General features: G+C 39.5%; 1 protein-coding gene across 1 annotated transcript in view; it reads left to right on the forward strand.

The window, feature by feature from the left end:
• The window catches only part of CPQ (carboxypeptidase Q), a 500,522-nt gene that overhangs the window by 389,382 nt on the left and 84,457 nt on the right, over positions 1-26,683 (forward strand). The window contains exon 6 of the mRNA XM_006900354.1: positions 10,282-10,483. Coding sequence (XP_006900416.1) covers positions 10,282-10,483 — 202 coding nt within the window. The remainder of the gene's footprint in view (positions 1-10,281; positions 10,484-26,683) is intronic.

A 26,683-nucleotide genomic window follows, 5' to 3' on the forward strand; every position in this document is an offset into this window, starting at 1 on the left:
GCTGGTTCTTGCCTCTGCCAGCAAACTTGGCCTTTCTTTAGGGCAGCCATTCTGTCTTAGTCACCTTTGTGTATGTATTTCTTCCTAAGTAGGTAATATTGTTTGTTGTGCACACCATGAAACTTTTATGAAACAAAGGAGGTCTTACTAATAAATGTACCAAGACAGTCTGGATCAGTGGGGCTGTCCCTGCAGGCAGAGAGGTATACTTACTCCAACACTCAGTCTCCATCTCAGTAACTGTTTGTTGAATAAATACATTTTGCTCCCTGAAGAAACACCTTTACTGAAATATGACTTAATATTTTGCTTTCCGCTTTAATTGAGGATCAATATGTGGGAAATCGTGTTCAGAAAAGTAAGTGTTTCTGCCGCTTTTGTAAAGCCATTATTGGAAGGTCTTTTATTGCGTTCAGTGTTTCTCATGTAAAGAGGCACATAATAACTCCTCTTAGAATTGAATGCTGGAAAAATAGTTACCTTATTTGTTTGGTGGGTTGTTTTGTGGGGTTTTTTTGTAATTTTTTTTTAATCAGGGAGTTGGTGGCACACTTTCTTTTCCTGCATAATGAGAGCCCAATAATACATCAATCTCCCCTTTTCCTGGGCTTTCACAAGCTGAAGCTAAATGATATCTTCAAGTTGCTTTCAGATATTCTGTCAAATTGTACTGGTTCTGACTCTTCCTCCTCATGTGTTTATTGAATACCTACTTTGTGCTGACCTTTGCTATTTAAGCAAGCTGGAGATACAGCAGAGATTCAAACACACTTGATCCTTGCCTTCATGGCATTTTCTTCGTTCATGATAGTTTACCTACCGTTTCAATGTGATATTTGGATCTTTTCTCCTAAGAAGACCTCAATTCTCTCAGGAGCAAGGCAGGTATAGAAAACAAACAGAATAAAAGTTCAACAGCACAGCGCAGGAGAGAATGGTGTGGTGTGTGGGGGCCTGGTGGGCCTGGGTGGGGGACTTAGGACTTGAAGCCACCGAGGATGCCAGGAACCTTGCTGCTTTTGTTTCAGGAGGGATTTTTTTTGTGGTTTTTCAAAACCAGACTGTGCTTTTTGAAGGAGAAGATAGAAAGGCACACTTAAGAAAATAAAATTATTTCTAAAGCTTTGTTTAGCATCTTTTCTATCTTAGTTATCTAGTATGGCTATAACAGAAATATCACAAATGAGTGGCTTTAACAAACAAAAATGTATACTTTCACCGTTTAAAAGGCTAAAAGTCCAAATTCAGAGTGCTGGCTCTGTGGGGAAGCTCTTTCTCTGGATCTTCTGGGTCTAGAAGGCTTTCGGCATGGGACCTTTAGGTCCAAAGGACAAGCTCATTCTGTTCTTTTTTTAAAAAAAATTATTTTAATTGTGATTTTAGTGAAAGTTCACCAAAAACATTAGATTTTCATTCATTCATTGTTGCACATTTTTACCCCTTCTCCCTCCTCCAGTTCACTTTTTTAAAAAAATATTTATTAATTGTTGCACAATTACCTCCCTCCTCTCACCTCTTTCCAGTCCTCTTTGCAATGTACCTCTTCTTCTGGACTGTTGTCATGTATTTAATGCCTAATCATATATTCCTTTTAAGCAGTTCTTTCCTTAATCCGTTCCAGTGCAATGTGCATTATCTATCCACGCTTATCCTATTCTCCTCCCAAACCCTCATGTCAGACCTGCTATGTAACAGTGGGACTATGCAATATTTGTCCTTTTGTGACCGAGATATTTCACTCAATGAGCTCACTGTTGACTCTTCTTTTTTTGTACTATAAGTTCTCTCTCTTTCTCCAGTCACTTCTTTCTCTCCTTTTTTGTCTTTTAAAAGTTGAACTAGGCAACACCTCAGAGCATGTACGTCGTATCAGGGCTATGACCTGAATACAGTATTGCATCCCACTGTAATCCTCTTGCATCTGAAGTCTGATCACAGTTGGAAGCTTATTACATCCTAACATGAGTGCCCAAACACTGAGAACCATGGTCCAGTCAAATTGACACAAATTGGATCCATGGTGCTAATATTAGTAAAGATATTTTTGCATCTAGGTCTTAGAGGAAGGCGAATGAATGAATTGGGTTTTAATATTATATGCCTCAAGATTGAATGGATATTTGAACAATTCTTCATCATATAGGGCCACTATGAGTTAGAATGAACTCACCTGCACATAACAAGAAGAAAAAGCATAAAAAAACTATGAGATACCATCTCACCCCAGTCAAAATAGCAAAATTTAACAGAACAGCAAGCAACAAATGCTGGCGAGGTTGTGGAGAAACTGGAACCCTGATTCACTGTTGGTGGGAGTGTAAAATGGTGCAACCCCTGTGGAAAGCAGTATGGCGCTTTCTCAAAAAGTTGCAAATAGAGATACCATTTGACCCAGCAATTCCACTACTGGGAATATACCCTGAAGAGACCATAGCTGACATCCAAGCAGATATATGCACACCCATGTTTATTGCAGCTTTGTTCACAATAGCAAGGATTTGGAAACAACCTAAGTGCCAATCAACAAACGAATGGCTAGAGAAGCTGTGGTATATTCGCACAATGGAATACTATGCTGCATTGAAAAACAAGGAACTCATGCAATATTATTCAAAATGGTTGACTCTGGAGAACATTATGCTGAGTGAAATATCCCAGTCACAAAAGGACAAATATTACATGATGCCACTGTTGTAGAATGGGACTAACCTTGGGGTTGGGGAGAGACTGAGTAAGATGGGTTCAATAATGTATACTGCACTGAAACAGAGGAGGGAGAAAACTGTTTAAAAGAGATATGTGACTAGGTATTTCTGTCATCACAGGAGTCTGGAGCGATGGCTCCATGGTGGAGGGGACCTGGGGGAGGGTTTGTAAAACAATGAAAGAATCTTTTCTTTTACTTTTCCATAATTATTGACTCATGTACTTATAACTTGTTAGTTAAATTTGTGTCTTCTAGGTTGCAACACCCCCATGATACATCTTCAAGGATATGAACATGTACGGCTAAGCACAATTAATAACAGTGCATCTAAATTCCAAAATCAATCTCCATAATAGTCTATGTGTTTCCTACTGCCAAAGGGGCCCTTTAGAGTAGTGAGAGAAGATCTTCACCCTGAAACCCACAGCGTCCCTTTTCAGCAGGAAGTAGCTAAGAGAATACGCCATCCACTTTTCCTTATGAATCAGGGTGAAGTCTCTCTCAGGGAGGAGTGATAGGGAATGGCAAAGGACACAGTGACAAAGGAGATTAATCAGAACTGACTTTGACAAGCACTGTGGCAATTGGACAATTAAAACAGACATTTGGATGGCGGGGGAAGAAGAACAAACAGGGGAGGAGGGTAGAGAGAATGGTGCAGCAATGAAGGAATGAAAACCCAAAATCCCTGTAAATGTTCATTAAAACTAATAAAATTTAATTTAAAAAAAAAACAAGAAGAAAAAGCATAGAGTAGCATAGTTTTGCAGGACAAGCAAGTGGAAGGTATTTTCTTTTAGGAAGGAATAGCCTTTCTGCTTTTAAGAAGATGAGCTCAGCAGTCAGTTATAAACCTTAGAAAGGGACTGAAAAGACTGCTGTTGTTTTCTTAGCCAGGAGAAGGGTAGACATCCTTAAAAAGGGCTTTTGAAGTTACCAGCTATCGCTGTCCTTCTTGTAGAACACCACCACTGAAACCAAGAAATGTGTCACTATATTTTCTTAGCCTGTGACAGTGTTAAGAAAACTTCCTCATATAGACAATTTGCTTCTTATATTTTAAGCCTGGAGACCAATGGGGAGTTTGATGAGTGTAATAGGAAAGAATTATAGGAGGGGGAACATGGCAGGGAAAGAGAGAGAAGTTGATAAAGACAGAGGAGGCTGCCTTCACAAAGTCAATAGTGTTGAACATGTCTCATCTATAATACTTGTGTGAAATAAGAGATTAGTAACCTGAAACACTTGACTGATACATTAAAAATCAGATACAGTTAACTCTGCATTATGGGGATCGAATGTGTATTATTTTAGAAATGTTCTATTGGGCTTTCAATGGCCGTTTTTGTAGTTGCTGTTGTTTAAAAGAAGATCACGAAACCTTTCTTTCATGTGCCTTTGGCCAGATTCAAACTTCCGACTTTTAAGATAACAGACAAATAGATTCACCATTTCCATCACCCAAAGACTCCACCAGTGTCTTAAGGGAATCATGGGCTCTTGGCGTCCATCATGAGATCCAGCGTCCCATAAAAAACAAATTAATTGTGTTCTCCAACTTGCAGAAGCAAAGCTATAAATGGATCTAGACATTAACTTGCCCATGTGAGCCTTTTCAAATCTAGGCATCAATTACCCTAGATATTGCTTTCTGGAATTTTTTTTCCCCCTCAAAGAAATGTGAAAACAGTTCAATTTCCTGTAGAAAATTTAAAAATACTTCATTCAGCCTATGTTTATGTCATCTTTCCTGGAGTCTGCTGGTTCACCATTGTCACCATAGTGACATTTATAGAGAGATGATGTGTTTTCAATAAGTTTAAAGGCTATCATGGACCTTAACCAGCACAGGAGGGGAATTCTGTGAGATTGAGAGTGCTTCAGATGACGCTGTGAAAATTGAATTGCCTGAAAACACAGGTTTGCCTTGCAACAGAATCCTTCTGTACCTCCACACAGAATGATAGTGTGGGAATGGGACCTCCAGAAACCATTTATCCTGTGCCCTGTCTCCAGGCAGAACAGTGGCTAAACCACTATAGGTGTCTGTGATTTTAGTAGTAATGTAACTTACCCAAGACTGCCCATTTTCCCAAGCTGCAGCCAGTTTAGCTGTCAAATAAAAATAACTTATGGGACTTCACCTTGTCATCATCCGTTTCTTGGTTGTCCCTTGAGTCCCTGAGACTGTTCAAAATGGAATGCTGGAGACTGTCAGAAATAAAAGCCTGAGCTTTGGGGTAGGCCTGACCTGAAAATAAAGCCTATTTTGGCTTTACGCAACAGAGAGAAACCTCTCCCCTTGGGGCCGTAACTCTGAGAAGAAGGTCCACCCTCCACCCACCCCTTGACCCAGGAATTCCAGGGTCACCGCCACAACTGGAAAAGATGACTGCAGCGACCCAGCACACATGGCATTAGCAAATGTGCTTGTGAGAACTTGTTTGGAGCCCACCACCTGACTAAATAGAATTCCCACCATCATCTGCAAAATATTAACGTTCGCTTGAAGAAGAAAGTGGTGTTGAGAGTGATTGCCCTGCATTAGAGTGGAGTTTACTTCTTTGAAGATTGAATTGCGGAGGTTCCATGAATTAAGAGCCTCCTTGCTCTTCTTTTGCTTTTGGGATTTCAGTGTTACTTTAGATCCAATTCAAAGACGTGTCACCTCAGTTATTTAAAAATAAAACTTTAAAAACAAAGAAGTAGCTGCCAAATTGGAGAGAGAATATACTTTTGAACTGGGTCTATAAGTCTTAGTGAAAGTTGTCTGGGGTTTTGTAAAAGCAAACACACAAAACATCATCCTTGGGTTTATGTTAGGAAGTAAGAATCTAAAACAATGTGTATTTTCTGCACATTTCTTCTTTGTAATCTTGCATTGTCTCCAACGAATGCTAATGGTTACCAAATTGTTCTTTGGCAGAGTGAGCTGATTTGGAGGGGAGGGGAAAGAAAAGAACACAGAAAGGAAGGAAAGTTACAAGATACGATTGTAACACAAGACCAAATTAGAGACTCTCAACCCTGAACAGATATTAACTAATCTAGTGATTTCAACCTGAGATGTTACCAGAAAGCATTTCCCTATATTCTATCATCTACGTTATATGGCAATGAAGTGCCATTCCCTGAATTTTAAATAAAGAGATGTTTCCCTTTATTAATAGAGGGATGTAGGGGGTCACAGAGAATGTCTGAGATTATCTCTGAGCTGCCTCCTTGTCTCTATTTTTGAACCAATGTTGACTGTCACAGCAATAAAGCACCCAGTGTCTAGGAGTACAGCTCTTCCTACACTATAAATAGAGGACTAGTATCTTGGTCTGAGCTAAAATGGGTTGAGTGAAACAAACATGCCTACAGTCTGCTGTCATGATCTAGAATCAGCTTTTCTGATCTTCACTGAGAGTCCCCAGTGACTCACCGCTTAATAAGGACCATACATGCTTGTGAGGATACAGTCTTTAGAAGCAGTGTGAACAGCCCGCATCAAGCCATTCATTCCCGTTTCTTTGTGTGGAGATGTTCTGTTTACTCAACTCCTTCACCATGTGCTAACAATTAGACAGTGGCTCCATAAGTGAGGAGAAAAGTGTGTCATGGATCGGCAAGTGGTTTCTTCGCTGCCTGTTAAAAATATATGGCGATGTTTGTATGTAAATATGAAACAGTAGACTGCTGTCATCGGTTACCAGTGGCCAGTGAATTCTACACAGATAGAAATCAAACATTTCTCTACTAACACCAGAATTCTGGTTTACCAATATCTATACATCCTGTTTAATTTGGCTTAAGACGATGTTTTATTGTTTTAAGCTTATTTCTAGCTGGAAGAAAATTATCAGCAAGAGTTTGTGTGCTTATTTTTTTCTTCCTCTTTCCTTAATCAAATTATTTCATTTGAAGGGACAATGAATTCTGTCCAAGTAGATCTTATATTATGATATGGAAAGCAGGGCTGCTAACCCTAAAATCTATATATTTGTTTAAAAAAAATCTATGTATTTGTTTTAATAGAATTTCAATATAATTTTAAATCTAAAGTGAGGACTTGTGGCTGACATTGGGAAGTGACCATGGAGAGTTTGGGAACACAGGATCAGGGCTGGGGACAGATGTCTGGGGTTTGAACTCTGGCTATGCCATTTACAAACTAAATCGTCTTGTAAAGTTAGCTTACTTTATTAAACCTCAACAGCTTCCTCTTCAAAATGAGAAGTATAGTAACACTTACAGGACAATTGTGACCATTCATGAGATAAGTAGGAACTTTTAAGTAGGACATTTACAGTGTCTGACAAGCAGGAAGCACCCCCATAATTCTACCTGTCATTATTATAAGTAGCTAACAAGATGCTTTGTATTGAGAACATCCTTGAAAACCTGAGAGCTGTAGGTGCCCAGGGCTAAGAACAGATACACGATAATGCTGTTTAACAGCTATTGATTCTGTGCTGGGATCTACATGCAGGGTGTCTACCAGCTCTAGCATCTCAGCGTCATTCTCATCTTCATTTCATGGAGACAGAAACTAAGCTGCTCAGGCTTCACAAAGGCACACATTTAACAACTGGCTTAGTTGTAAGGAGTTGCACTGCCAACCCAAAGTCAGGCAGTTCAAATCTATTAGCTGCTCCACTGGATAAAGACGAGCAATCTCCTGTGTGAGTTACAGCCTCTGAGAACCCTCCAGAGGCTCAGCTGTGAGTTGGTTCCTACTCAACAACATGCAACAACAGACATACTTGCTAAAGTGGCTTTAATATATCACCTACCACGTACATAACCTAGGACACTTGGAACGCTCCTTTATTTAAATTAGTCTCTACATTCCTGGCAGCAAGCATTCTGTGACACTGCTCAGCAGCACTCACGCGCCATGACACCCCGCACACCTGTGGTATCTGCTCATTTACAGCTGAGAAGGGCCAGGAAGCCCTGAATATTTTGTTTTGAATTCAGGTAAGTTAAACTTACATAACCGCTTATACATTGGCCTACAGAGTTCTTTTCTCCAAAGGAGCTCAAAGTTCCGTATGTTGTTGTTGTTATGTGCCGTCGAGTCGCTTGCGACTCATAGCGACCTTATGTACAACAGCCCTAAACCCTGCTCTGTCCTGTGCCAATCGCACTGTCTCTGACACACCCATCCCGATTATCCCAGTCACTGAATCAATCCACCTCATAGAAGGCCTTCCTCTCCTGCGCTGTCCCTCCATCCTCCCAAGCATGATGTTCTTCTCCAAGGACCTCTCCCTCCTTACAGCATGTCCAAAGTATGTCAGACAAAGCCGCAGAATCCTTGCCTCCAAGGAGCTGCCCGGTTTAACCCTTTCAAGGATGAATCTCTTTGTTTTCCTAGTAGTCCATGGTACCCTCAATACTCTTCTCCAGCACCAAAGCTCAAAGGCATCAATTCTCCTTTTATCCTCCTTAGTAATTGTCCAACCCATTATGCAAACTTTTGAAAATCACTTTGTCCCAAGGGCCAAGGTGGCTTGACTTGTGGACAAAGAGAGACCAGTTGCTCCCTTCAGTAGCCACTTGTGTCCCTTGCTGGGTCGGGGAGAGAGCACAGTGGGCACCGGATTGTGTCCACCTTGCCAGGCTTCTCATTAGTGTTGTCTCTGACAGTCCAGCTGCTTACTAGCTCCTCAATTAATTTAAACAGCGCACAGTTAGGAGCACTCAGTCCAGTGTTCTGGTTAGAATCCTGGGATCTTCCCACAATAAGGAAACCCTCACATTCAAGGTGACTCAATTCTGTTTTCATTTGCAAAATATTTGGTGATTTTTCATTTTCTCTTATATATAGGGGAGGGAGAGAATTTGGGGCAGAAGGTAGGGGTGGGTGGCATTGCACTTAGGGAGAGAGGGTCCAGACTTCTAAATTTTGTATCAGCCTGCTGACGCATTAGTGTGTTAAACAAGCCTAAAATGTAAGACATAAATGCAAATATTTTGCATCTCATTAACTCTACTGATGTTAGCATGATGCAGTAGCTTCAACTGGAGGCTGAGGTGGCACCTTTTTATTATAAACACGTTGGCTGTTTCTCTGAAAGTCACTGTGAAGACTGAAATTCCTTAGATGTAAGAGTGGAGACTTGGGCAGATTTCTGCTCTATTAACCTTTTCTTCATTAACAATAAAAAAAAAGGCAGAGCCGCAGTATCCAGTCCTGCAAATGCTGTCAGCATCCTCCTTTAAAACAGCAACTGTTCTTGCCCTGGTAGCAACAGTACACTTCCACAGCAGTTAGTTAGAATTACATTGTAAAACCAAATCTGTTTCAGGGAAAAGGAAAAATAAACCCTTACATAATCCTCAAGTAGTTATGTAACTGGAAAAAATCATTAATAAGTCAAAACAAGTGTTGCTTTCTACTTCAAACTAGTAATCACAGTACAGATTTGAAAAGCATGGGATTTAAGACGCACCGGTACCATTTGCCAGCTGTGTGATTCTGAGTGAATCACTTGACCTCTCTGATCCAGCTGATCCAACATCATCATAAAATTTGTCTGTTTTCCTGCATGGTCAAAGAAGATCAAAGGAGATTGTAAATGTGAACGCTCTCTGAAAGCGCTATACAAATGGCCTTATTGATTTTTACTAGAAAAATAATGAAGAATGGTGGCAGTGCCAGTCCAAGGATATTGCTGTTGTTGTGTGCCACTGAGTCAAGTGCAAGGATAGCAGGAGAATAATTCAGCCATGGGAGTAGTTGGTCATTCCTGAAGAAGTTATGGCTCCCCGAAAACAGATGGCTGGGTGGCAACTGGGCTGTGCAAATTGACAAGAGCTTCTTACATTCTAAGCTCTTGCAGTGACAGTGTTTGGCTACACGTCATCACTGTGTACTTTCTTACCAGACTTTATTTAGAAGGAATGTGCAAACTAGTGGCTTGGCAAAGTTGCCTGGGATTCAAGTGCCGTGGTTGGACACTGGGGAGAGGGCAACGCTTCATGTCTTGTTTGATTACCCCTGTCGCTGGGGAATCAACAGATGGCACAACAACAATGTCAGAAACTGACGACAAACCTGTCAGTTTGAAGCCTTTAAAGCTTCAGCAGAACTCACAATTAAAGTATGATAGAATCACTAGAGGGAAGGAAGACATACAGGGGAGCAGGTCCACAGAGCACACCTTTTATTCCTGTCTGACCATGAATCAGAGTATCAGGTCCTCCACCACAGAGGAGGATTTGTATGCTGGTATGCAGTTGGCATTGAAGAAAAAAAGTGGTTGAAATAATATCACTGTTAGTAGAAATCATTGAGCAACTTTAATACAGAGCATTCTCTCTCCCTTCACTATGGTTTTTGGAGGTTTTTTTAAATCCTTCTAAGTCCTGAGTTTGGCAAATGCCAGGATGACTAACTGCATCTCAGAAGGATTAGGTAATGAGCAGACCAGGCCTCAAGTCAGGCAGAGCAACACGTGTTTTGGTGATAACTTAAGAGAAAGAAAAATATTTGGTTACGGCTATTGCCATTTTTAAAGTTCCCCAAGGACAAAGCAAAGAAGGCAGGCAATGTGAACCTAACACTTTTCTCCTTTGTTTAGGCAAATATTTCTAACTACAGCCTGGTGATGGAGTCAGACTCGGGAACCTTTTTCCCTTCTGGCCTCCAATTCACGGGCAGTGACAAGGCCAGGGCCATCATGGAGGAGATCATGCGCCTGCTGCAGCCTCTCAACATCACACAGGTCTTTCCACATGGGGAAGGCACAGACATCAACTTCTGGATCCAAGCTGGAGTGCCCGGTAAGACCAAGAGATGGAGTGGTACAGGAGCGTTCCAATCAATAACATTATCCACAGTTAAAATTAAAATGTCTATTCTTACATGACACAGTGGACAGTGCTGGGCTAATTAATGCCTGGAGACCTCCAGCTATTGTTTACAAGGTTTAATGGCTTCTAAAATTGGCACAGAGCTGCTTCATATCTGTTTACTGATCTCACTCTCCATTTAAAAGTCTAAGCTCCTCACTCCCAGTCATTCGGATTTAATGATTCTAGCACTTGAGCCTAGGAAGCTGTTTTTTAAAGAAACAAAACCCAAGTCCCCTTGGTGAGGGTGGTAAAGTGGTATCATAACTAAAAATTTTTTTTTCGTAACTAAAATTTGAGAATTATATTCAAACTCAAAACTCATTACCCTCGTGAGTCAGAATGGCCTCCTAGCTGACCTTCCAGTGAGGTTTCAGAGGCTGTAAATCACACAGGAGGCGATTGCCCATCTATTTTCCCCCACAGAGCCTTTGATGGATTTAAGCAGCCAGAGAGACCATGGTTTGTAATCAGGGAGAACGGTATTTCATGTTGTATTTGTTCTGAGTTAGCAGTACGACTCCACCAGGGGTAGAACTATATTTTTATTGTTATTTACTGACAAGTTGGAATCAACCCATAGCTGACCCTCCAGTGGTTTTTCGGATGCAGTCAATCACACAGGTGGAGATTGTCCATCTTTTTCTCCTGGAGCAGCTGGTGGATTTGAGCAGCATGTCTTTGGGATTAAAACACAGTTTCTTTGCCACTAGGCTACTGGAGCTTCCTATAAATACATTAGTGAGCAATTATTACCACTAATATCCTCCTAATTAGTCTTTTGCTAGGAACTCATCTCTAACCCAAACAATTCCCTACCCAAATGTCATGGAATCTATAATGTTACCATTACAAATGTGTTCTTTAAAGGTGACATACTTTCTGTTGATAATTTCCTACAATCCTTTCTGCAAAAGCTTCTAGAAGAATTTGGAAATAAGTGAACTTTTCAATCTTTATTGATATCCTAGGCCTAAGAATCAGAACAGGATTGAAATTATGGAATCTGAGGTACATCTGAGGTAGTGATCAGGACCAAAATGCAAACAATCTTAACACAAACTTGACAAATTTTCCAGCCTGGCCATACAAAAGGGTTATTGATGATATATGAGTCTGTGACAAAAAGTTGTTCTCTTTACATCATTATTGTTATTGTTTTTATGTGCCGTCGAGTCGCCTGCGACTCATAGTGACCCTATGTACAGCAGCTCTGAAGCCTGCCCTATCCTGAGCCAGTCTCGCTGACTCCAACGCACCTACCTCTATTACCCCAGTTACTGTATCAAGCCATCTCTTCCAGGGTCTTTCTCTCGTGCCCTGTCCCTCCACCCTTCTGAGCATGAAGTCCTTCTCCAAGGATTGGTCTCTCCTGGCCTTGTGGCCAAAGTATATGAGACAGAGCTTCGAAACAGACCTGTGTGTTCTCTTGGAAGTCCATAATATGTTCAAGACTCTTTTCCAGCACCACAAATCAAAATCATTGATTCTTGTTCTGTCATCCTTAGTCAGTGTCCAGCTCTCTGATACATAGCAAGTAATTGCAAAAACCATGGCCTAGATTAGGCATTATACCCATAATTAAAAAAAAACAAACAAAAAACCATCTTCAAGTTTTTCTGTACTTGTATTACAAAGACAACTTTTGGATAATTTTAATATCAGTTTCCAGAAACATTTTTGTAGTTGTTATTGTTGTATACCATAGAGTCAGAACCTCTGGTGGGTTTTCAGAAGCAGTTAATCATCAAGGAGGAGATTACCCATCCTTCTCCCCGAGAGAAGCTTGTGGATTTGAACTGCATGCCTTAGAGATTGCAGCACAACTTCTTACCCCTAGGCCACCAGAGCTCCCTTTTACATGGCTACCTAATATTTAATAGATTTTTTTTAACCTGTCTTTCTAGACCCACTCCCTCAAACTCCCCACCCCCAGCATGTAAATTTGACTAACAACATATTCCATGGATTTTAGAGCTTTAAGTTTATTCTTGATGAATTATAGATGTTTAAAGTAAATTTTAGGCTGTACGTTTGTAATAATATTTCGTAACTAAAAGCAAAAAGAGCTTTCCCTCAATCTGATACAAGGACCAGATTCTTCATTTAGTCTGTGTACATTTTAACCATTTTTTACAAGTTATCTCAAAGTAACATTTACTGCACTCTGCTTCATCTGAACAAATCCATGTCTCTCAATAACAACTATCAATTAAGAACTATCATTGAGGTTTGTGGGGCAAGGGGTTTGTTTGTCCTTAAGGTGTACAGTAGTTTGGGGTTTTAGATCCTTCCTGAGCCTTAAAGAGATTAATTAAGCCAAACCAATTGCCTTGAGTCTATTCATGCCATTTCCATAAGTGTCAGAATAAACTGTGCCCCATAGAGTTTTCCATGGCTGCGTCTTCAGAAGTAGGTCGCCATGTTTTTCTTTTTGGTCTCTTTGAGGTGGACTCAAGCTTTCAGTTAGCAGCTAAACCCATCAATCATTCACATTACCCAGGGAATCCTGAGTGGAGATTGGGATAGTTAAAAGGATGAGAGGAGCAAAGCTGGGTCAGATTGGATGAAATATGTTTACGGCATTGAAGTCTATGGGGGAGAGAATAGTCTAAAAGTATTATATTTTAGGGCATTATTTTTATCGTAGGAGTACGCAATGAGGGTTGCAGAGTGGATTATATTTTGGGGTAGGGGGGGGGTTTGGGGAGGTGCGGGGGGATTGTGTACCAATGAGGGAGTTTTTCTTTTGCTTTTCAAGGAGAGGAGCAAACGGGGGGAGGGGGGAGAGGGGTTTGTGTGGGGAGAAGGGTGCAACAATGAATGAATGGAATTCCAAAATCTCTATAGATGTTCATTGAAATGAAAAATAAATAAACTAAATTAATTAAAAAAAAGGATGCGAGGAAAGAGCCAAAGATAGAACTAGAACAACAAAGCTTGTACCCCTTTTTCATAGTTGACTCTAACCAATGTTCTAAAGGAGCTCTGAGAGTGTGTTTCAGTGCTAGGCAAAAGGCCACAGGCCTTCCGTGGTTCACCTTCTCCAGGGGATCCTGAGGAGTTGGGCAAACAACTCCCATTCAGATTTACATTACAGCCTTGGAAACCCAATAGAAAGGAGCTATGAGTCAGGATGCACTTGATGGACGCGAGTGAGTGTTACCTACGAATGGTTCTGTTGGAAATTAACGTGTTGATTTGATTGTCTTCACCCTAGGTCAGGAGATCTTTTTCTACTTTGCCACAGGGAGTTCAGATTTGATTTACTTAATGAAATGGGAAATCTAAACTCCATTATGATTGCTTAAGAATCTCCAATTTGTTTGGAGCTCCTGCTTGCAAACAGTAGTCAGGTCTTCTACACACTCTCACGTTTAATACAACCGTAGTATGGAGTATTAGGATCAGAAAGTTCAAATGACTTGCCCAAGGCTAGATTGCTCCCAAGTATGGAAGTCATCTTGAAAACCGGCCACTTTAGTTTTAACGTTTGTGGTCTTTTCCTCACAAAATGCAATACCATAGTGCTGTCTGGAATGCTGAGAAGCTCCTCAGAATCTATGGCAGACTCCACAATGTTTATGTTAATCGGCTCTTCCTTGTGTAAAACATTTCAGTTGATTCCTGTTCAAGAGTAATTTATCCCTGGGAGAAAGGAGTTTGTTATTGTAAATAACTACTTATTCCTTCTCACATTCCTTATTCTACCCCCCCCCCTCCTCTGGAGATCAGGAAAGTTTATATAAAGCTGATGGTTCATTTAGATGGCAGCAGATGTTTCCCAGAATTCTTTTTTATTTTCTTCAGAGTATTATAAGATGAAACAAAATTATTGCAGTCTTCTCTTATTGCTTTTGAGCTAACTCCTGCTATTTCAGATTTGGGTTGTTTCTGAAAGAAGTAATGGAAAAGCTTATAACTCTTGTTAGTTATTAAAAATTCAAAACTTTAAAAACATGATAAACCCATAGGTAACCTGAGACTCTTCAGATATCTTTATATTACATACATTTCCCATTGCTATCTTTTATCAGACTCCTATACTTTCTCTCCAAATCCTAAATGTGCTTTAAAGCTACTCTATATTTATTGGTCTTCAAGAATCCCTCAATAATAGTCCATGATGCTATATTGCTTTTCTAAATTTCTGAATCACTTCCGATATGTGTCCGCACCATACTCTTATATTATTCTTGATCATTAGAGGTTTATGTACATTCTATTAGCCATTGATCAGTTCTTTGAGATTAAGGCCAATGGTTTCTGCTTCTTTTCTTCTTCCTTAACTCTTAGTTGAATTTTGGGAAACATTAGAATTCTTCTAAAATGACTTTAACGAAGAAACAAAAATAATGAAACATTTATTTTCTTGCAACATTTCTGGCTTTTCCCCCCCTTACTTGCAGAGGAAATGAAAGGACTATGAGAAAAAGAACAATAAAAGTACAGAAAATATTCAAAGAAAGATGCAGATTAGGAAGACAAGGACAATTAGCTGTATTTCTATTAAAGGAAAAAATAATGAAAGGAAATAGTAAAGAATGTCTTCTAATGCTTTAATGATTTTATCCATAAAGTGAGATTTGACATTTTGAAAGATAATACAAGAATAAGATTTGAGATTATATAAAGGGATTGAGGTTTGTCACTATTCATTTCATATAGTCTGGAGAGGATTTAAATTTTAAATGTTTGCCTTTGTCTCAGCTTATGAGTTCCAGGTTAGAATTTGAGAAAGCTGCTTAATAATAAATATGTCCACAATGAGGTATAACCCAGGATATTAGATTCCAAAATGACTCTGAAAATTCCAAAATGAATCTTTTTGAAATCTCTCTTAAGAACTCTTCTGTAAAATATAACTAATGGAAACAAATAATGTATCCTCTGTTATGAATTGAATTATGTTCCTTAAAAAGTTAAGATTCTAAAACCATTAAGTAATTCTAACCATTCACTTATACAGAAATAGAGGTGGGTTTTTTGCTATATTAATGAGCCAGTATGGTGTATCCCAAACCAAATTCCTCCTGAATGGTGTCTTACAAAATGGGAAATAGACATGGAGAGACAAACTCATGGGGGGTGGGGGTGGGATGAGAAATAAACTCCATGTGAAGATCTTTCTATAAGCCAGAAAATGTCAGGGAATACACTTGGTTACTGATACTTAGGATCATCACATCAGATCACAAAATGGAAGGTAATTACATCAAAGGAGAAATGAAAGATAATTACATAATACCAAGAATCATGACCTACCCAAGTTGACACACATTTAAGGGGGGACTTCACAATTCAATCCATAACATTCTACTCTTTGTTTTCCCCAGTATGAGATTGTAGGAATACACTATTAAATTGCTTAAAACTTTTCTAGCCTCTGCTCATTACTCAAAGGCCACATTTCCCACATTTTAGGGATTTGTAAGAGTAGCACCACACTCTCAGTACCAAATTTTGTCTCAGTTATCTAGTGCCACTATAATATAAATACCAGAACCTGAGTGGCTTTAACAAACAAAATTTACTTGCTCACAGTGCAGGAAGCCAGAAGTCTGAATTCAGGATGCCAACTGTTAGGGGAAGGCTTTCTCTCTGTCAGTTCAAGAGGAAGGTCTTTTTCTCCTTTTAATATCTGTAGCCTCACTATTCCTTAGAAATTTCACTGCATCTTATCTTTGATCTTCCTTCAGGCCCAAGAAGTCCTCAGCTCAGGAACACTGAGCCCAAAGGGCACACTCCACTCTCAGTTCTTCTTTCTTGGTGGTAAAAGTCCCTCTGTCTTGGCTTGCTTGTCTAATCAGTTTTATACCTCAGAAAGAATCAATTTAAAATACAATCTAATTCTATAGATTGTACCTGGTCTCATTAATATAACTCCCTCTGATCCTGCCTCCTTAACAATGTCGAGGTTAGGACTTATAACACCTAATTTTATTAAGAAGAACCACCTCAAGGACTTTCTACTGTGTAAAATAAGCCAGTCATAGAAGGATAAATATTGTCAAGCCACTATTATTAGAAAAAGCTAGAAAAGAATACAAATAGCAAGAAGTATTCTTTAATAGTTTCCAGGGGTAGGAGGGGAATGAAAAGTGAAAGGAAAATTAGATAATGGACACATAGTAGATTGGGTACAAGGAAACACTTTTAAAAATACATATAACCAAATATTTTCTTTTTAAATCATAAAGCCCCTGAGATTTTGTCCCTTACTCACCCTTTAGCCCTTTGAAGCCACCTGTATTGCTCAAGGAAGAATATGAATAAATTAAAAGGAATATATAATTATCATATAAAATTATCCTTTCAATTAATGTATATAATTATCATATAAAAACTGGATGATAATTGCATAGTTCTGAGTAACATGACCTTGCTAAGTTGACATGTATTTTGGGAGAAAGAAAAGTCAATCCGTAACAAAGAGTCATAGGAAAGAAGCATCAAGCACTTAGATGGTAACCTAAAGAATGGCAGCTTGAACACACTAGCTATGTCATGGGAGAAAACTGTGGCAGGATGCATCTGTAAAGATCGTATCCTTGGAAACCTAATAGGGTAATTCTACTCTGTCTATTGGAGTCAATTCAGTAGCACCCAAAAATAGCAACAAAAATGATGAGGAAAGTAAAGAAATGTGTGAAAAAAGTTTGCTAGGTCCACTGTTGTTGTTATTAGGAACCATTGAGTCGATTATAACTGATAGGAGCCTATGAACCAAAAAGCTGATCTTTGCTCTATCTTGCACCAACCTCACCATCTCTGATGCTCGAACCTGTTGTTACAGTCATGTCAGTCCATCTTGTTGAGGGTCTTTTTTCTCTTTCTCTGACCTATCTTTTCCAGCATGTTGGCTGGTGTGTGTGTGTGTGTGTGTGTGTGTGTGTGTGTGTTTCCCCTCAAGGACTGTCCCTCCTGACAACATGCCCAAAGTATATAAGATTAATTTCACCGTCCTCACCTCTAAGGAGCACCCTGGTTGCATTTCCTCTAAGACATTTCCTTGTTTGTTCTTTTTGAAGTCCATCAGATATCCAACACCAAAATTAAAAAACATTAATTCTTCTTTTGACACCATTATTCTCTTAAGGCATAGTAACAAAGAAGACCTATTAGTACAAATATTATTCAAATATACACCAACCACTACAGCCAAAGGTGAAGAACTTGAGAGCTTCTACCAACTTTTGCCAGAAGTTCAAACAGGATTTAGAAGAGGTCGTGCCACCCAGGATAACATTGCTGATGACAGATGGATCCTGGCTGAAAGTAAGAAATACCAGAAGAATATCTACTTGTCTATTCAGTCTATATTTTGAGCAAATTATCCAATAGGCTGGACTCTATGAGGAGGACAATGGCATCAGGATTGGAGGGAGATGCATCAATAACCTGCATTATTCAGGTGACACACTCTTGCTTGCTGAAAGTGAAGAGGGCTTGAAGCACTTGTTCCAGAAGATCAAGGAATGCAGCCTTGGTAATGGATTGCATCTCATTGTCAAGGGGAAAAAGAATTCTTACCATTGGACTAATAGGCAATGTCATGATGGATGGAGAAGAGATTGACACTGTCAATAGCTTCATCTTGCTTGGATCCACAAGTAATACCTTTGGTATCAGCAGTCAGGAAATAAGGAGATACATTGCACTGGGAATATATGCTGTTAGGGACCTTTTCAAATTATTGAGGAATAGTGATGTCAGTTTGAGGACTAAGATGCATCTGATTCAGGCCATAGTCTTTTTGATTACTAGCTATGCATCTGAGACCTGGACAATGAAAAAGGATAACAGAAAAAGAATTGATGCCTTTGACCTGTGGCACTGGAGAAGAGCACTGAATATCCCATGGACAGCCAAGAGAACACAGATATGCCTTGGAGAGGATACAGCCAGAGTGCTCTTTGGAGACAAGAATGATGAGGCTTTGCCTCACATACTTTGGACACGTTGCTAGAAGGTGCTATTCCTTGGAGAAGGACAGGTTGGGAAGGGTAGAGGGTCAGTGAAGGAGAGGAAGACCCTCAACCAGGTGGATTTATATGGTGACTGCTACAACAAACTCTTGTGTGTCAGGAAGTGTGCGGATGGCACAGGGTTCAGATCCTTTGTGCATAGTGTCACAATGAGTTGTGCTCAACTCGATGGCACCTAACAACAACAACAACAATCACCGACTTTTGCTGTGTAAAAGTGATCAAATCTGCAATAAAGATGCACTACTGACTGCATTGGTGATTGGAATACAAAAGTTAGAAACAAAGGACTGGAAGTTGAAAAAATATAGATATGGAAACAGAAAAGAGGTTGAAGATCTAGGTCTCCTGTGTAACCATAAATTACGATCACCTTAGCTCTGGTAGCCTAGTGGGTAAAGAGTTGTATTGTCAACCCAAAGGCAGGTGGTTTGAATCCACCAGCTTCAGTACAGGAGAAAGATAGGAACTCCCCTACTGTGCCATTTACAGCCTCTGAAAATCTTCTGGAGGGTCAGCTATGAGTGGGTTCTGATTCAATGGTCCATTGCATTAATAACTTTGATAATTACTTTATTTCAATGAGTTATCCTTTTTTACTGCATCTTAAATTGTTTTAAAAAGTAATGTTTTAATGTCTTTCATCATTTCCATAATAGTCTAGACTCCATGCTGAAGAATTAAATATGCAGATTACTCAGAATTTCACATATTTTTCCTTCTTGCTTATTTCTGTCCAATACCTCATATGGCATTAAGCAGAACTAAATGAAAACTTTCCATGTCCATATTCCAAAATGGGGGGAGGGTTTTCCCTAAAATACCCCATGAGGAGGTGATCAGAACACAAGTGGAAATAAGATTATAAAGTTAATTGGAAGTTCAGCCTCCAGAGCAGGACTTGGGTTTTCCATCCACAAGATGGAATAGTGAAACCCAGAAGGTCTCTGTCCCCTGCTGTCCCCAATTAAAAAGATGCCTCTCTTGTGGGAAAATCTCTAGAGTGGTGTTCAGTGAGAGCCATGTTATAGGATATCAGATTTCACCTGCTGGGCACACCTGAGGGCCATCTTTAGTTTGTGAATGTCATCTTCATTTTAATAGTTGGAGCACTTTCATTTGATCAGCAAACATTTGAATGACCACCGTGAACCAGGCACTGAGAAATAGGGAGAAACACATTTCTCTCTGCTCCTGTGGAATTTACATTGGGATCGTTTTGTTGGGAAGAGACAGACCATAACAAAGAAATATTCTCAAGAATGAAGAAAGATGCTGGAGTGAAAATGTTAGACAGAGAGATTGTAACAGAGTAATTGCCTCTTAACTCTTTAACTCAGGTGAATCAAAACTCTTATTTTAGTATTCCTTGACTGTGATATACTAGATAAGTACATGGAGCATCTGTATTAATACAGCATTTTTAGAAATTGCTCATCAGAACAGTTAATAAAACTCTCCTGTTCTACTTACTTGTAGTAGGCCCACATCGTTAAAAAAAAAAAAACTACTGAGTACCGTGCCACTAATCCCCCAGGATAAACTGTAGTAAAGATGTAAGCCCAAGCTTCATGTTATCTATCTTGTGTTGTATGAGTAATGTGGTTTCCTCCCAGGAGACGTAAGTGATGGATCAGCACCATTTGAAGTGAGGACCTATGTGGCCTGTCCCTAATTTGAGGACTAGGTTTATAATTTACTCATACATGCATTTATCAGAATATGTGCTGGGCCCTTTTCGAGGCACTAATGCTCAAAATACAGTGTTTTCCTTGCAAGCATCTTACAGTGCAATGAGTGGAGGGACAACAAGGAGGGGTAGTGGTGTCAGTTCTGTGTGGAGGTAATTAGCAAGGTCATCTTAACTGTAACAGTTATTGTAGTATAAGCTTAGCAATGAGATCATAGACTGCATAGTTCCATAGCTTAAGTCTGTGTCTTTTCCCTATCCTACCCTAGGATAGGGTCCTTTAGATCTGTTGTTCATAGGGGTCTCAATGAATTGTACTCAAATCAACAGCATATAACAACATCATTATTTATAGGAATCAATTCTTTTACAGTCTTCCTTATTCATTATAAAGGCCATGCCTCTGGTCAAATATACCTTAATCTTCAATATGACATCTTTGCTTTTAAAAAACTTTAGAAAAGTTTTCTACATGGTGACTGCCACAAGGGACTCTTGTATGTCAGGACATGTGAGGATAGCACAGGATAGAACAGGGTTCAGATCTTTTGTTCAGAGGGTCGCTATGAGTTGTAGTCGACTCAATGGCACCTAAAAACAACAATTAAGTCTTTTTCCCATAAGATATTGAGAGAATCAGCTTCAGTTAGGGCAGGCGAGTCTGTCCTCGCACTAGGTCGTCATTATTGCAATATCAATTTCTTCTAAGCTTCTTTCTGAGTAAGAGTTTTACTACCAACATTACTGAATTACTGCAATTCAAAAAAGGCTTTTAGTACAATGAGTTCTATTCTCATTCAACCACATAGTCATTATTTTAGTATAAAATAGCCACTATAAGGAACATTGTAATACTACACAAACATATTCGTTATTATCAGGGCACACTATTCAGCAATCTTTGCTCTGTATCTCCCAGCACTTTGGTGCAAGGTGAGTATTTTGTAGATTCACTTTAGTCTAAGTAAATTCCCCTTTCTGTGCAGGAGTTAGTGTCTCTGTGATATTCTTGCACTCACACTGCCACAGTGTTGCAGGAAAAGAGTGGATAGTCTTTTCCTATTAATATTTATTACCTCAGAAACCTGACATAGGGAAACTGAGTCTAAATTGACTCAAAAACAGTGGTTTTGTTTTCTGCATTTTTAAAAAATATTAGCTTTGCTTTGATAGAGATACTAAAAGGAGTTGGAAATTTACTCTCTTAAAGTTTGTCACTGTTTTTCGTGCCATTGAGTTAAATACAACTTATAGAGACCCTGTGAACAACAGATCTGAGCTCTGTCCTATTCTGTGCCAGTCTCTGACACACTTGAGCCCGTTGCTGTAGTCACCGTGTCAGTTGACCTGGTTGAAGATCTTCCTCTTTTCCACTATCTCTCTTCTTTCCCAAACGTGATGTTACTTTGCAAAGAATAGCTTCTTCTAGCAGCATGTCTAAAATATGTGAGATGAAGTTTTATCAACTTTGCCCCCAAGGAACACTCTAGCTGCATTTTCTCCAAGACATTTTTTTTGGGGGGCAGTCCAAGGGATATTCAATATTCTTCTCCAAAACCACAGTTCAAAGGCACTAATTCTTCTTCTGTCATCCTTATTCATTATCGAGCTCTGGCCAGCATAGCAAGTGAATGCAAAGACCATGGTCTGAGTCATGTGCAGCTTGGTCCTCAAGCTGTCACCACTGCTCCTTAATAATTTGGAACGGTCTCTTGACAGCAGACTTTTCCAGTGCAGTACGTCTTCTGCTCTCCTGACTTCTGGTACCAAGTGTATTTATTGACTGTGGATCAAGTAAAATGAAGTCATTAATAGGTTCAGTCTTTTCTCCATTTATCATGAGGTTACCTACTGGTCCAGTGGTGAGAATTTTTGTTTTCTTGATATTAAAATGCAATCCACATTGAAAGCTATAGTCTTTGATCTTCTTACAGTTCAGAAGACTAGAAATGAAGGTTTAGGGTGGCAGTTCTAGGAAAAGGCTCCTCTATCTGCTATTGAGGAGGTCCTCACTGCCGTCAGCATTTGTAGGTTCAGTTTTCCTTGGCAATTTCTACATGTCTTGGCCTTCCCTGGTACAAGAAGCATTCTAGCACAGGAACCTGGTCTAAACATATTCTTAGTTCTTGTTCAATAAACTGAAATTACTGATTTAAACATGTTTAGATTTTTATTTCTCATTTTCTTTACTGTGCTTCTTAGATCTGACTCAGACAAGTTCACAGTTTAATTTCTTTATCCAGCAGGTATACAGTACATACTATAAAAATTTGAACAAGAAGAATAAGGAGAGATTTAACATGTATTAAAGAAACTCTTTTAGCTGGTGGTAAGTGTTATCACGCCAAAGGCAAGTGTTTCGCATCTACCAGCTGCTCCAAGGGAAAAAAATGGACAATCTCCTCCCTTGTGATTTACAACCTCTGAAATCCCACTGGGGGCGGGGGGTCAGGGGTTAGCTATGAGTTGGTTCTGATTCAATGGCACTTAACAGCAAGTATTCAATAGCTACTGTGTGTCAAATCTTATGCTAGATGCTTCTTTAAGGAGTAGATGCAATGTGGAGTTAGCTGACTCTGACTTCTGCCCACTTAAGAAAGGGGAACTTTCCCTATAAATAATACCCAGGATACCATACAAATAGCTACATGGTCAGACAAAGCACCACACATGCTCTTGCACCTATTTCTATGAATCATTGGGTCGAGTGTTTGTTGCATATTGACTCGCAGATTTTACTCACAGTTGTGGCTTGTATTGGGGAAATAAATATGTTGACAAGTAGAGGAGGCACAGAATATCACACATTGCACATCAAGGTCTAATCCAGCAATCCCAAACCAAATTAACAAAGCACAATTGCTCAATAAGTGAAATTCCAGATTCATTTCAGCAGCACAAATGCAAGGAACCTTTGGCTTCCTCAATCATCCAGCAAATATTATCTCGGTGAAGTTATAAGTCAGCTTTTTCTTCAATCATCCAGCAAGCAAAACTTTTAACTGTGGCCTTTATCTCCAGTTGCTGTGGGTACACCTTGTCACAGTCTCTTCACAGCAGTGCTATAGTCTCTTCACAATCTCTCCACTACCATCACCACCGTGTCTCCAATCTCTTCATTTTCCTCTCTCGCAGTATGGGAAGTGTTCTCTTAGATTGGTCTCACAGTTGTTGATTTGCAAGTCCATTTACTGGCAGTTCAAGTAGCTGGAGGCCATGCCCCTCAACAGGGGCTAATGCAACAAGTAGAAAAGCCAGTTTTCAAGAGTTCTGACACCTTAGTGCTTTACATATATTAGAGGACCTGGGGTGTCCCCTGACTACCCAAAAGCTCACAGTTTGCATGCTGCTCTGCAGGCAAAGATGGGCAACTTACTCCCGTATCACTTAGAACATCTGAAAACCTACTGGAGAGTCAGCTCTGAGTCAGTTCCAACATCACAGCACATAACAACAACAAAAGGTTCTTATGAAATAATCAGGGATGATATTTGTAACTCACCCTGATAGCTGTTAAGTCAGAACTGACTAATAGCTGGCCCTTCAGCCAGTTTCCGAGTAACATTATTACTGTAACCAATTGTCACATGAAGCAATTGAGGCCAAAGGACTTAATTTTTGTCCCAAGACACACAGCTCTCAATAAAAGTGGAGAAGCCAGAATTAGGATACAGGTCTGTTGACTGCAGTAACTCATATGATACAGTCCCTGTCCTCGAGAAGTAAATGGACAGTTTATATATAGGCAAACAAAGTACAATAGAACTTAGTCAAGAGTTGGGAACCTTTCTGAGTCAACACAAAAGAGAGCATCTACTTATGAGGAATAGAATTGTATTGGATGGTGAGGTAGTGCATTCCATGTGGGAAGGTGGATATGAGGAAAAGTTCTGTAGCTAAGGAAATGCAGTGAATTTTTAGTGAGCAGTCTGGTCTGGGCAATAATTAGATTAATATAGGGAAACAGTCAAAGGTAAGGAGTAAAATATAACTCTAGGGACTATAGTTGGGATCTAATTGCTATCCTGCGTATTTGAGACAAGTAGATGTTTCTGAAGGTTTTCTACAGGAATGAGACTTCTGCAGTTCAGATCTCACCACTGAACAACCTAACCCAGACCTAACCTAGATCATCCTCCTTTAAGGAGTTCAAGACAAGACCCACTTTCATAGTTAAAAGATTTGCTTGTCTTCTAGAAATCTGTTGCCAAAGTTTTCATTTTCTTTGATGTTTTGTTGCTTGAAGTTTTACCACATTAAGCCTCCATGGTGGAGTGAGAAGAAGGAGTGTCACAAAGCACTGTGATTGGCAGTAGTTGTCTGGCTTTTTCAGAGTCCATCTGCCTGTGAACTTTCTGTGATTTACAAAAGCCGTAGAATATTGTGACATCTTACCAATTTCCTAGAAATTAAAACTTGCGCGACCCCGCCACCAGCTCTGAGCTTTGGGACTGGCAAAGTTGGGTGCCGCGCAGACACAGAAATTAAAACTTTACTAAAAAATATGTATCAGTAATAATTATAGATAAGGCAACTTGAAAAGCATCATAGTTCAAGATATTAATAAAATTGAGTTCAGTTCATGTCAGGCAAAGCATTTTTTACTATAGAACTGTGTGTTCATTTGTACTCAATAGATTCTTTAACTTGGACAATCTCATTGGCTTAAGATCCTCGTTGTCTTTGGTATTAAAGCTTAAGAATGACCACAGAATCTGATATTCTTGTGCAAACCTCTGTGTGGGGATTTCAAACACAGTGACAAGTTTCCCTGTTACTCATGCCCTATTTTTTTTATAAGAAAGTATGAGATTGCATAATTCATGGTAACTAAACTTTCTTTTATAGACATTTCCTGTCTCAACTGTCCTTCCACTTTGTAATGCACAAATCAAATGGTGGCTGAGATCTGTGAAATCTGTTACAGATTTTTTTATACATGAGTGAACTGCTGTCTGTAATAGACTAGTCAGTTAATTATTGATTGTTTCCTCACTGTTCTTCCATGTTTTGCTTAGAATGACTGAAATAGCCTCCTAGCAGGCCAGAGAAGAGAATTTTATATAAAGATGGTATGTTGGCTTCTGCAATACACAGAAATACCTAATTTTTGAAAGTTTAAACTTCGGTGGAAACTGTTTGCTAGACACATCTCTACAAAATCCACTTCCTCTACCCCAAAAAAGTCTTGTTAGCATCATAATTTAAAAAATGAAATTATTTATAGCGCCATTTTTATATCTTGTTAAGTGTTGTTGAGTGAACTGCAACTCGTAGTTACACAATGCACAATAGATTGAAACTCTACCCAATCCTTTACTGTCTTCCCAATCTCGACTGAGCTGAAGCTCAGTCACTGTTACTGGGTCATTCCATCTCATTAAGTGTCTTCCTCATCATAAATGATTCTCTACATTTTGAAGCATGGCGTCCTTTTCTTTTTTTTCCCTATAATTATATTTTATTAATTTTCATAAACATTTACAGATATTTTGGGCTTCCACTCATTCATTGTTGCACTATTCTCTCTACCCTCCTCCCAGTTTGTTCTTGTCCAAATGCCACAGTGCTTGTCAAAGCCAATTCTGATTAATCTTCTTTGTCAGTGTGTCCTTTGCCATTCCCTATCACTCCTCCCTGAGAGAGACTTCACCCTGAGTCATAAGGAAAAGGGGACGGCGTATTCTCTTAGCTACTTCCTGCTGAAAAGGGACACTGTGGGTTTCAGGGTGAAGATCTTCTCTCACTACTCTAAAGGGCCCCTTTGGCAGTAGGAAACACATAGACTATTATGGAGATTGATTTTGGAATTCAGATGCACTCTTATTGATTGTGCTTGGCTGTACATGTTCATATCCTTGAAGATGTATCATGGGGGTGTTGCAACCTAGAAGACACAAATTTGACTAACAAGTTATAAGTACATGAGTCCAAAAATTATGGAAAAGTAAAAGAAAAGATTCTTTCATTGTTTTACAAACCCTCCCCCAGGTCCCCTCCACCATGCAGCCCTCGCTCTAGTCTCCTGTGATGACAGAAATACCCAGTTACATCTCTCTTTTAAACGGTTCTCTCCCTCCTCTGTTTCAGTGCAGTATACATTATTGAACCCATCTTACTCAGTCTCTCCCCAACCCCAAGGACAGTCCCATTCTACAACAGTGGCACCATGCAATATTTGTCCTTTTGTGACTGGGATATTTCACTCAGCATAATGTTCTCCAGAGTCAACCATTTTGAATAATATTGCATGAGTTCCTTGTTTTTTAATGCAGCATAGTATTCCATTGTGCGAATATACCACAGCTTCTCTAGCCATTCGTTTGTTGATGGGCACTTAGGTTGTTTCCAACTCCTTGCTATTGTGAACAAAGCTGCAATAAACATGGGTGTGCATATATCTGCTTGGATGTCAGCTATGGTCTCTTCAGGGTATATTCCCAGTAGTGGAAT

The sequence above is a fragment of the Elephantulus edwardii genome, unplaced genomic scaffold (assembly GCF_000299155.1).
Source record: "Elephantulus edwardii isolate Elephantulus edwardi_28Jun2011 unplaced genomic scaffold, EleEdw1.0 scaffold00282, whole genome shotgun sequence".
In the NCBI taxonomy this organism is placed as follows: Eukaryota; Metazoa; Chordata; class Mammalia; order Macroscelidea; family Macroscelididae; genus Elephantulus; species Elephantulus edwardii.